The 13,018-nt window shown below is 43.4% G+C and overlaps 1 protein-coding gene across 1 annotated transcript in view; it reads right to left on the bottom strand.

Moving 5' to 3' along the window:
• ube3d (ubiquitin protein ligase E3D) overlaps window positions 1-13,018 on the bottom strand; it is a 207,428-nt gene that overhangs the window by 172,177 nt on the left and 22,233 nt on the right. The window contains exon 5 of the mRNA XM_068026669.1: window positions 2,867-2,933. Within this exon, the coding sequence (XP_067882770.1) occupies window positions 2,867-2,933 (67 nt within the window). The remainder of the gene's footprint in view (window positions 1-2,866; window positions 2,934-13,018) is intronic.

The raw sequence follows: 13,018 nt of genomic DNA, 5'->3' as shown, positions 1-13,018 counted from the left end.
GTTAGAAAGGAGGGGCTAAGCAGGGTGGCAGTGCTCAAAGTTAATAAGTCACCTGGTCCCCAAATGGGATACATTCTAGGATACTGAGGGAAACAAAAGTAGGGATAGCAAAAGTTCTGACCATAATCTTTCATTCCTCCCTTGGATATGTCAGTGGTGCCAGAGGACTAGAGAATTGCAAATATTACACCCTTATTCAAAAAGGTGGAGGGGGCTAAACCTGGTAATTATTGACCAGTCTAATTTCAGTGGTGGGAAAACTATTACAGACTATTTTAAAGGACAAAATTCATTCTCACATGGGTCAATAAGGGAAAGCCTGTATAGATTTGTTAAAGACAAATTGTGTCTGACTAACCTGATTGAGTCCTTTCATGATGCAAACAAGAGGGTTGATGAAGATAGTAGAGCAGATGTTGTATACATGAACTTTCAAAAGGCATTTGATGAAGTACCACATAACAAAATTATTCGGAAAATGGGAGCACATGGGATTAAAGGGACAATGGTAAATCGGCTACGTAATTGGCTAAAGGTTCGGAGGCAGAGAGTAGTGGTGAACAGGTGCTTTTCTGACTGGGTCCCCCAGGGATCAGTATCAGAACCATTGCTTTTCTTGTTATATATAAATGACCTGGATTTGGGACATAACCTACTGCACAGAATGGAGACCATTTGACCTGTCATGCCTCTGATGGCTCTTTGAAAGAGCATCCATGCTTAGTTCCACACTCCTGATTTTTGTCTTTAATCCTGCAAGTTCCTCATCGTCAAGTACTTGTCCAACTCCCTTTTAAAATATTTGTGGAATCAGCTTCCACCACCTTTTCAGGTAGAACGTTCTGGAACCTGACAACTCAGTGAAAAAAATTCTCATTTCTAGATCTTTTTTCCAATGATTTTGAATCCATGACCTCTAGTTATCGACCCACACTCCAGGAGGGAATATTTTTTCCCTACTTACTCTATCAAAACCTCTCATCACCCTGAAAATTCTATTAGGTCACCTCCTAACTTCTGTTCCAAGGGGTACAGTCCTAACCTTTCCGACCTCTCCTCATAACTGAAGCATAGGAAGTACATTTTCGAAGTATGTGGATGATACAAAACTGGCAACGTAATAAATATTAAAGTTAGTAGTGGACTTCAGGAGGACGTGGACAGACTGGTGAAATGGGAAGACACATGGCAGATACAATTTAATGCGGTTAAGTATAAAGTGATGCACTTTGAGAAGAACAACATGGAGAGGCAGTAGAATACAAATGCAACTATTTTGAGGAGGGTGCAGGAGCTAAGGGACCTGGAAGTGCTTTACAAAAATCTTTGAAGGTGGCAGGGAAAGCTGATAACACTGCTAAGAAAGTGAATGGGATACTTGGCTTTGCAAATAGGGACACAGAATACAAAAACAAGGAAGTCATGCTATCACTTACACATCACTAGAGTATTGTGCCCAAGAACAGGCACCACACTTTAGGAAGGATGTCGAGGCCTTGGAAGGATGTCGAGGCCTTGGAAGGGGTACAGAGGAGGTTTACCAGGGTGATACCAGGGATGAAGGATTTCAGTTATGTGGAGAGATTGGAAAAGCTAAGATTGTTCTCCTTAGAACAAGGAAAGTTAAAGGCTTGATATGGCAAGTAGCGAGAAACTCATTCCTTTGGCAAGTGGGTCAGTAACCAGAGGTTGAAGATTTTAAATAATTGGCAAAAGAATTCAAGGAGAAATTTTTCCAGAGAAGGTTAAGATCTCGAACAATCTACCTGAAAAAGTGGTGACAGCAAATTATATAGGCACTTCATAGGATTTTAAAAGGCAATTGGACATGTACTTGAAGAGGACTAATTTACAGCATTATGGGGAAAAAGCCAGTGTGTGGGACTAAATTGGACAATTCATTCAAAGAGTGGGCACAGGTGTGAATGGCTTCCTTCTGTGCTAAATGATTCTATGATTCTAAATGTCAATCCCAATCGGGTACCATTCCTGATCCCTCCAAAGCCCCATGGATACTCACACTAAACTTTTTTCACCCATCTGCTGCAATAGAGCTAAATCTGGGAGGGGGCTGGGGATCAACTTGGGGTCAGGTAAGTCTGAGACCACAGCAATGCAACCATGCCTTACCCCTGGAATGGAGCTCTGGGAGCACTCGGGGTGAGATTGGGGGGAAATGGCCAGGTGACAGGTTTAGGAGCCCAATAGGAGGCCTGTGAGCCCTTATGACAAGTCTTAGAATCAAATTAAGAGATGTTTTGTGCCATCAGTCTCCACTCACTAAGGACTAATTTTGCATAGACCTTTATGTCAAACAGAGAGAAGACTTTCCATCCAGGTATTTAGGCTCAACTTATGACTAGACTGGATACCTATTGCAGAGGTGGGCAACTGCTGTGTTCTGAGCCACATATAGTTCTACTGTGAGTGAAGTGCAGTTCAGGCCTTTTATTAGCTAACTGTGCAATCAATCCTATCTGGAATGTGACAAGCAAATAACTGAAACTGTCCCTCCAATTACAGCCATAAGCACAGACCTTTAGTGCGCTACCAACCTCTACAGCAGAAGACAAACCAACTAGAGCCACAGACGGTAATTGTGAGAGTGGAGGAATGGGAGGTAAAGAAAGAGCTAAGGGAGGAGAAGAGGGAGAGCAAGACAGGAACAGAGAAAAAGACAAAGGAAGGTTAAGAAGGCAGAGACAGCATGGAGTGAAAGACAAAGTGGAGATGACAACACAAAAGGAGAAAAATGAGATTGAGAGAAAGGGGGAAACTAAAGAGAGAGGGAATATGCAAGTTAACTATGGCAATAACATAGACACTGTGATCTGAAGCGTCAGAGAGCAATTTGTGCACATTATACCTGATGCAGTCACATGTCCCAGCACCTTCCTACAGCGCGTGCAAACTATGTTATGTTCTTTTGGCATCTGCAAAAAATAAAGTGAACAAGGTGACTATTCTGATTGAGGCATTCGATTTTGAGCATACATAGAACAAAAATGGCCCTGTAGTCAATCAGTTGATGCCAAATCAGACATTTCTATTTCAAAGCCCTCAAGCCTCAATGGCTCAGCTGGGGATCTTTGTTAGCTGTTAACTGGACCACTAAAGATGAAAGATTGTACATTACTGGCATATTTCAGCCTTAGGCAAAAATGGAGGATACGCATAGGAAGGTTTGGCCCATTTCATCACTCTTCCTGCTGACCAATCACAGAAAAACACTGAATCTAACCAGAGGCCCCCAAGGGGAATGAAGATATACAGCCTTACATTTAATTGGTTGCCTCAGTATGACGCCAAGTAGAACTGCAACACATTATCAGGACAATTATTGTAGGCCAAAGGTATTAATGGGCATATTAAATTTAAAGCAATACATAAAACACACGGGAAATGAATAATTCATGCATATCAATGTTCATCAGGTTTACTCTGTTCCTAAATTAGAAAAAAAAATCAATCTACCAGGGCAAAATGTCTTTAATTCTCAATTATTACTCATTTTTGTTTTTATGCTGCAAGGCAAGTAGGTACTGTTGGCGTGTGAAAAGCTATAATCAATCCCTAACCCAAATTACTAATAGCTAATGTTTTAACGTCTGCTAAATTATGGATTCCTTACTAAAATTATATTCAAATTTAGTTTTTATTGCTAAATATTTACTTTGTCCCACTTACAATAAAATGACGATGACATGAATTGAATCTCAACTCCTTATATTATCTGTTCAGCCCATGGCTTCATCTAGAAAAATAATTAATCATGATAGAGAAAAGAAATGCAACTGGGTGTTAAAAAAAGAAGCTTTAATCCCAGAGTTATAACTGTTTATAAGGTTGTAAGGCTACAACTGGTCACACACCCTGGGCTAAGGGGATGGAATATCAACCAGGGTTTTAATTTCTGACCATTCTCCAGCAACACTTACAAGATCCCTGCAGAGACCCTGAAAACAGCAACAGTTTCCACACGTACATGGAGGACACGCAACTCGAACTCACCAACACGTCCCTCCACACCCTTTAAATTATCAGACTGCTTATCCGACATTGAGTATGGAATGAGCAGACAGTTCCTCCAATTAAATGTTGGGGAGACCAAAGTCACTGTCTTTGGTCCCTGTCACAAACTCCGTTCCCTACCCACCATTTCCACCCCTCCCCCAGTCAACTGTCTGAGGCTGAACCAAACTATTCGCAAGCTCAGTGTCATATCTGACCCGGAGATGAGCTTCCAACCACGTATTCGGGCCATCACTAAATATGCCTGTTTCCACCTCCATAACATCATCTAATTCTGGATCTGCTTCAGTTCACCTGCTACTGAAAGCCTCATGCATGCCTTTGCTAACCCCAAACTTGACTATTCCAACACAATCGTGGCCGGTCTCCCAAACAAGTTTACCCTCTGTAAACCTGAGGTCATCCAAAACTCTGCTGTCCTAAATCATACCATGTCTCGTTCGCCCAATACCCCTGTTCTCACTGACCTACACTGGGTCCCAGTTAAGCAATGCCTCAATTTTAAAATTCTTATCCTTGTTTTCAAATCCCTTCATGACCTCACCTCTCCCACTGCAATCTCCTCCAGCCCCATAAACCTCCAAGATATTTGCAATCCTCTAATTCTAGCCTCTTGTGCATCCCTGATTTTAATTGCTCCGCCATTGGTGGCCTAACTTCAGCTGCCTAGGCTCTAAGCTTTGGAATTCCCTCCCTAAACCTCTCCACCTCACTTTCCTCTCGAAATACTCCTTAAAACCCATCTCATTGACAAAATTTTTGTTTGTCTACCCTAATATCTCCTTTTGTGGCTCAGTGTCAATTTTTGTTTTACAATACCCCTATGAAGCACCTTGTTACATTTTATTACGTTAAAGATGCTATATAAATGCGCATAGCTGTTGTTGCTTCTGTACTTTTATATATGCTGTAAGTGAATGTATTATTTTACCTTTTAACGTACAATCACTTTTTAACTATGTAACTGTTCTTTTATTTCTTTAGTATTAATGAATGTAGACCGGTTATGGTGGAGTCCTGCGTGTGTGGAGTCTGTCTCACGGTGGCAACATGGAACATCAGAGTACCCAGACCGAAGATATCTAATGAACTATATTGTGGGCTTGAAAACACAAGGCAAGCTGGTCAGTTCTGGTCATGACAGTGCCTTGTCAGAATTATCAAGGTCTGCAAAACTAATTAAACTGCAAAAGTGCTCGCATCCGGGAAGAGATCCAGGCCTTGCTCATTAAGAACTAAAATAAAAATGTCTATCTGTGTCATTCTGGAGGTTGATAATAGTGCTAGAGATAATAAAGCAGAGAAACTGTCTTTGTTATCTGAAGCAATGGGCCTTAAAGTTCCTGCATGAGCCCAAGTTGGCCACCACCTGGAGAGATAATTGGATTGTTTTGAAAAGGACAACGAGGTAATTGCAGACCAACTGAAGGAGTTAAAAGCAGATTTTACCTTATATGGAAAAGGGCCATAGCAAAAAAATGTATAAAGAAAGCACCCACAGGAGCATCTTTCTGCAGTGGTTATGATGGCGTGGTCAGCCAACTGAAAGTCGCGCACGGAAGGTTTGTCGGCCGACTGACCGCCAAAACGGGCTCCGGCTAAAAATGTCAGTTCGAGGGGTGAAGTGCTTCACCTGTGAGATGTGGGAGGTCCGTGACGCTTCCAGCATTCCGGACGACTACATCTGCAGGAAGTGTACCCAGTTTGCAGCTCCTCACAGACCACATGGATCGGTTGGAGCGGCAACTGGATGCACTTAGGAGCATGCAGGTGGCAGAGAGCGTCATAGACAGGAGTTTTAGAGAAGTGGTTACACCCAATGTGCAGGCAGATAGATGGGTGACCGCTAGAAGGGGCAGGCAGTCAGTGCAGGAATCCCCTGTGGTTATCCCCCCTCTAACAAGTATATCGTTTTGGATACTGTTGGGGGGAATGGCCTATCAGGGGAAAGAGCAGCAGCCAGAGCAGTGGCACCACGGCTGGCACTGTTGTTCAGCAGGGAGGGACAAAGCGCAGAAGAGCAATAGTTATAGGGGACTCTATAGTCAGGGGCACAGATAGGCGCTTCTGTGGACGTGAAAGAGACCCCAGGATGGTATGTTGCCTCCCTGGTGCCAGGGTCAAGGATGTCTCTGAACGGACAGGAGGCATTCTGAACGGGGAGGGTGAACAGCCAGACGTTGTGGTACACATCGGTACCAATGACATAGGCAGGAAGAGTGACGAGGTCCTGCAGGGGGAGTTTAGGGAGTTAGGTAGAAAGTTAAAAGACCCTCTAGGGTTGTAATCTCGGGATTGCTCCCTGTGCCACGTGCCAGTGAGGCCAGAAATAGGAAGATAGTGCAGTTGAACACGTGGCTGAACAGCTGGTGCAGAAGGGAGGGTTTCAAATATCTGGACCATTGGGATCTCTTCAGGGACAGATGGGACCTGTACAAGAAGGATGGGTTGCATCTAAACTGGAGGGGCACAAATATTCTAGCTGCGAGGTTTGCTAGCGTCACTCGGGAGGGTTTAAACTAGTGTGGCAGGGGGGTGGGAACCAGAGCAGTTGGACAGCAAGTGAAATAAATGAGAGGGAACTAGTAAATAAGGCCAGTAAGACTAAGAGGAAGAGCAGGCAGGGAGATGTTGCGGAGCACAGCAGGACTGGTGGTCTGAAGGGCATTTGTTTCAATGCGAGAAGTATAACAGGTAAGGCAGATGAACGTAGAGCTTGGATTAGTACTTGGAACTATGATGTTGTTGCTATTAGAGACTTGGTTGAGGGAAGGACAGGATTGGCAGCTAAATGTTCCAGGATTTAGAAGCTTCAGGCGGGATAGAGGAGGATGTTGGAGGGGTGGGGGAGTTGCATTACTTGTTAAGGAGAATATCACTGCTGTACTGCGGAAGGACACCTCGGAGGGACCGTGCAGCAAGGCAATATGGGTGGAGCTCAGGAATAGGATGGGTGGAGCTCAGGAATAGGAAGGGTGCAGTCACGATGTTAGGGGTTTACTACAGGCCTCCCAACAGCCAGCGGGAGGTAGAGGAGCAGATATGTAGACAGATTTTGGAAAGATGTAAAGGCAACAGGGTTGTAGTGGTGGGTGATTTTAACTTCCCCTATATTGACTGGGACTCACTTAGTGCTAGGGGCTTAGATGGGGCAGAATTTGTAAGGACCATCCAGGAGGGCTTCTTGAAACAATACGTAGATAGTCCAACTAAGGATGGGGCCGTACTGGACCTGGTATTGGGGAATGAGCCCGGCCAGGTGGTCAAAGTTTCAGTAGGGGAGCATTTCAGGAACAGTGACCATAATTCCATAAGTTTTAAGGTACTTGTGGATAAGGATAAGAGTAGTCCTCGGGTGAAGGTGCTAAATTGGGGGAAGGCTAATTATAACAATATTAGGCAGGAACTGAAGAATTTCGATTGGGGGCGGCTGTTTGAGGGTAAATCAACATCTGACATGTGGGAGTCTTTCAAATGTCAGTTGATTAGAATCCAGGACCAGCATGTTCCTGTGAGGAAGAAGGATAGGTTTGGCAAGTTTCGGGATAATGCGGGATATTGTGAGCCTCGTCAAAAAGAAAAAGAAAGCATTAGTAAAGGCTGGAAGGCTAGGAACAGACGAATCCCTTGAGGAATATAAAGACAGTAGAAAGGAACTTAAGCAAGGAGTCAGGAGGGCTAAAAGGGGTCATGAAAAGTCATTGGCAAACAGGATTAAGGATAATCCCAAGGCTTTTTATACATATATAAAGAGCAAAAGGGTAACTAGGGAAAGGGTTGGCCCGCTCAAGGACAGAGAAGGGAATCTATGCATGGAGCCAGAGGAAATGGGCGAGGTAATAAATGAGTACTTTGCATCAGTATTCACCAAAGAGAAGGACTTGGTGGATGATGAGCCTAGGGAAGGGAGTGTAGATAGTCTCAGTCATCTCATTATCAAAAAGGAGGTGGTGTTGGGTGTCTTGCAAAGCATTAAGGTAGATAAGTCCCCAGGGCCTGATGAGATCTACCCCAGAATACTGAGGGAGGCAAGGGAAGAAATTGCTGGGGCCTTGACAGAAATTTTTGCATCCTCATTGGCTACAGGTGAGGTCCCAGAGGATTGGAGAATAGCCAATGTTGTTCCTTTGTTTAAGAAGGGTAGCAAGGATAATCCAGGAAATTATAGGCCGGTGAGCCTTACATCAGTGGTAGGGAAATTATTAGAGAGGATTCTTCGTGACAGGATTTACTCCCATTTGGAAACAAACTAACTTATTAGCGAGAGACAGCATGGTTTTGTGAAGGGGAGGTCGTGTCTCACTAATTTGATTTGAGTTTTTTGAGGAAGTGACGAAGATGATTGATGAAGGAAGGGCAGTGGATGTTATCTTTATGGACTTCAGTAAAGCCTTTGACAAGGTCCCTCATGGCAGACTGGTACAAAAGGTGAAGTCACACGGGATCAGAGGTGAGCTGGCAAGATGGATACAGAACTGGCTCGGTCATAGAAGACAGAGGGTAGCAGTGGAAGGGTGCTTTTCTGAACGGAGGGATGTGACTAGTGGTGTTCCACAGGGATCAGTGCTGGCACGTTTGCTGTTTGTAGTATATATAAATGATTTGGAGGAAAATGTAGCTGGTCTGATTAGTAAGTTTGCGGACGACACAAACGTTGGTGGAGTTGCAGATAGTGATGAGGATTGTCAGAGGATACAGCAGGATATAGATCGGTTGGTGACTTGGGCGGAGAAATGGCAGATGGAGTTTAATCCGGACAAATGTGAGGTAATGCATTTTGGAAGATCTAATGCAGGTGGGAAGTATACAGTAAATGGCAGAACCCTTAGGAGTATTGACAGGCAGAGAGATCTGGGCGTACAGGTCCACAGGTCACTGAAAGTGGCAACGCAGGTGGATAAGGTAGTCAAGAAGACATACGGCATGCTTGCCTTCATCAGTCGGGGCATAAAGTATAAAAATTGGCAAGTCATGCTGCAGCTGTACAGAACTTTAGTTAGGCCATACTTAGAATATTGCGTGCAATTCTGGTCGCCACACTACCAGAAGGACGTGGAGGCTTTGGAGAGGGTACAGAAGAGGTTTACCAGGATGTTGCCTGGTCTGGAGGGCATTAGCTATGAGGAGAGGTTGGATAAACTCGGATTGTTTTCACTGGAACGACGGAGGTGGAGGGGCGACATGATAGAGGTTTACAAAGTTATGAGCGGCATGGACAGAGTGGGGAGTCAGAAGCTTTTTCCCAGGGTGGAAGAGTCAGTTACTAGGGGACATAGGTTTAAGGTGAGAGGGGCAAAGTTTAGAGGGGAAGTGCGAGGCAAGTTCTTTACACAGAGGGTGGCGAGTGCCTGGAATTTGCTCCCGGGGGAGATGGTGGAAGCAGGTACGATAATGACGTTTAAGAGGCATCTTGACAAATACATGAATAGGATGGGAATAGAGGGATATGGTCCCCGGAAGTGCAGAAGGTTTTAGTTTAGGCAGGCATCAAGATCGGCGCAGGCTTGGAGGGCCGAATGGCCTGTTCCTGTGCTGTACTGTTCTTTGTTCTTTGACTGCGATGCAACTGATGTTGCTTAGTGGCGTAATAAATGTGTACCACATCTAGTGGAACAGTATCCAAGTTGTTGTGCGCCTTTGAAACCCGGAGTAACGATGAATCTAATTTAAAGATGGTTTCAGCTTGTCTCTCTTTTAAAGGACTCCTCTTGTTCTGACAGGAGTGCTTAACAGTCCAGCAATCAACTGGATCCACTGACATAATAAAACCAATGCCCTGGCCACAATGATTTTTAAAAGGTAATGAATTTGATTGAGCCCTTATTAAAGTATACAAAATAGTAAATGATATGGAAAATGCAAATCCAGAAAATTTCTTCAGGCTAAGAGTAGGACAAGAAAACACAGGCTCAAACTAATAAAAGGCAAATTTAGGGATGATATCAGAAAGTTCTTCTTCATACAAAAACTCAAACACATCAAATTAACATCTCTACTACCTAGAAGATGACTGTGGAACTATTTAAGAAAGATGAATTGTTAAGAACATAAGAAATACGAGCAGGAGTAGGCCATGCAGCCCCTCGAGCTTGCTCTGCCATTCAACAAGATCATGACTGATTTTCTATCACAGCTCCACTTTCCCACCCGAGCTCCATATCCATCGATTCCCTTCGGGTCTATCCAGAAATCTATCACAGTCTTGAAGATACTCAATGACTGAGTAACCACAGCTCTCTGGGATAGAGGATTACAAAGATTCACAACCCTCTGAGTAAAAACATTTCTCCCCATCTCAATCCTAAATTGCAAGCCTGAGACCATAACCCCTAGTGTGAGCCCTGTTTTGTTCTGCTTCTGGATGGGTAGACCAACATAGACCAAATGGTCTTCCTCAGTTTACAATGCTGTATGTCTACCAGAATATCGAGGGAAGCTGTGGGGGAGATAGGGGAGATGGTAACCATTATTTTCCAGATTTTTGTGGAAATGGGAAGCATACCAAAAAATTGGAAGGTGGCACCCCTGTAAAAGATAGGGGGAGGGAAGAGATCAGCTAGCAAATTATAGGCTAGTTATTCTTACCTTGGTACACAGCAAGCCCATATACTATGGGATAAAATTAGAGAACGCTTAGAAACAGATAGAGCAATCAGGAATGGTCAGCATAGATTTATAAAGAGCAGGTTGTGCTTGATGAGGTTAATTGAATGCTTTGAGAAAATCAGTTCATGGACAATGGAAATGTGGTGAGTGTAGATGTGTGGACTTTCAAAAAGCATCTGATAAATTGCCATATAAAAGACCTGTTGCAAAAAATTAAGGCACATAATATAAAAGGGAAAGTAGCCACATGGATAGAAAGAGGTGGCTGGGCAACTGAAAGCAGAGAACAGGGATAAATAGAGATGTTTCAAATTATCAGGATGTGAACTGTGGCATGCTCAAGTTTCTGTCCTGGGCCTTTATTGATTTTCCAATTATATACATGATTCCAACATAGAGGCAAGACAAATGATGTTATATTTTGCAGACAATAGCAAATTAAGGAGTCTGGCAAACTAAGAGGAAGAATGGAAGCAACTGTAGGGGTACACAGGTTAGTCAGTAGAGAAAGAAGATTGATGGCAGATACAGTATAAAGCAAAGAAATATAAAGTAGCACATTTTGATCAGATTCTCAACAGAAAGATCTAGGGGACGCAAATATACAGACCTATATATAGTGGGAATGCAAGTAGAAAAAAGCATTAAAAATGCATATGGAACAATGAATACAAAAGCAATTCTGTTTAGTTTGTACAACATGTTGGCTGGGCTGCCGTTGGAGTATTGCATAAAATTCTAAATGTCCCTTTGTAGGCAGGATGTTAGAGCCATGGAAAAAGTATAGCAAAAATCCATTAGACTCATACCAGAAAAAGGAGTTTAAAGAAATATTTTTCCACAAACAGCAAAGATCAAGGGAAACCGAATATAGGTTTATAACATTATGAAAGCTTTCAGGAGGGAAAATAATGAAAGGCTGTTTCCACTGGTTGACAAATTGGTAACGAGGGGGCAACTCTCATAGCTGTCACTCAAAGAATGAATGGGAAAAATGGAAGAATTTTTTTTTTAAGGCAGAGGATTGTTGGCAGATGGAATGCTTTACTACAAATGGCTATCAAAGCAGAATTGAGCAATATATGAAATGAAAGAATCTAAAAAGGATACAGCGAAAAGGCAGAAAAATAGGATTAGAATACATAGCTCCAGTTAAGGCGCTCAGCTGGCTGATTTTGCTCCTCCACATGACCAGCGAACTGTCTCTTGGCATGACATTAGTGCCCACAATCAACTCCTGATGATGAAAGAGGAATATGATCATGTGGTTCTCTTGCCAATCCCCAGCCAAGGTGGTGAGCAGGTGATCATCTCTCAAATCTCTGACAGGGCTATTCTTAGTCATTAACCGGCAGATGACAGCAACTTAAACTGGGCCCTCCCTGTGTATTTCCCTACTTTCTTGAAAGAAGTGTTTTCCCTCCCTGGCCACCCATCAGCAGACCTGAAACTTCGAATCCCGAGAAGAATCTGCGAGTTAGGTGTGACCTACCTACCTCTGTGGAACAGTGTAATGGAGCATCAATGAGTTGCACCTATTTTCTGTGCATTCCTAAATTCGAGAATTATGAAACAAATATAGAAATGTAGAGGAAAGAAGGAACGGAAGAAATATTTAAGTTCTGTTTTCCTACATTACAACAGAGACAACACTTCAAAAGTACTGCAAAGGGCTTTGGGACATCCTGTGGTCGTAAAAGTTTCGATACAAATGATATAAATTCCTGGGATGAGAGGGTTATCTTATGAGGAAAGGTTGGACAGGTTGGGTCTGTATTCATTGGAGTTTAGAAGGATGGCGGCGTGGCGCAGTGGTTAGCACTGCAGCCTCACAGCTCCAGCGACCCGGGTTCAGTCCTGGGTAGGTAGGTGGTAGGAGAATGGTGGGGATGTCGTAGGGAATATGGAATTAATGTAGGATTAGTATAAATGGGTGGTTGTTGGTCAGCACAGACTCGGTGGACCGAAGGGCCTGTTTCAGTGCTGCATCTCTAAATAAAAAATTTAAAAAAAAAAAAATTTTAAATAAAGATGAGAGGTGATCTTATTGAAACATACAAGATACTGCATGGACTTGACAGGGTGGATGGTGAAAGGATGTTTCCCCTTGTGGGAGAGACTACAAGTTGGGGGCACAGTTTAAAAATAAGGGGGCTCCCATTTAAGACAGAGACGAGGAGAAATCTTTTCGCTCAGAGGGTCGTGAGTCTGTGGAACTCTCTTCCCCGGAGAGCAGTGGAGGCAGGGTCATTGAATGATTTTAAAGTAGAGGTAGACAGATTCTTGACAAACAAGGGAGTCAAAGAGTATCAGGGTTAGGCAAGAAAGTGGAGACCACAAACAGATCATCCATGATCTTATAGAATGGCGGAGCAGGGTC

Source organism: Heterodontus francisci, chromosome 3 (genome assembly GCF_036365525.1).
Source record: "Heterodontus francisci isolate sHetFra1 chromosome 3, sHetFra1.hap1, whole genome shotgun sequence".
Classification (NCBI taxonomy): domain Eukaryota; kingdom Metazoa; phylum Chordata; class Chondrichthyes; order Heterodontiformes; family Heterodontidae; genus Heterodontus; species Heterodontus francisci.
This window is presented reverse-complemented; position numbering and strand designations above follow the sequence as displayed.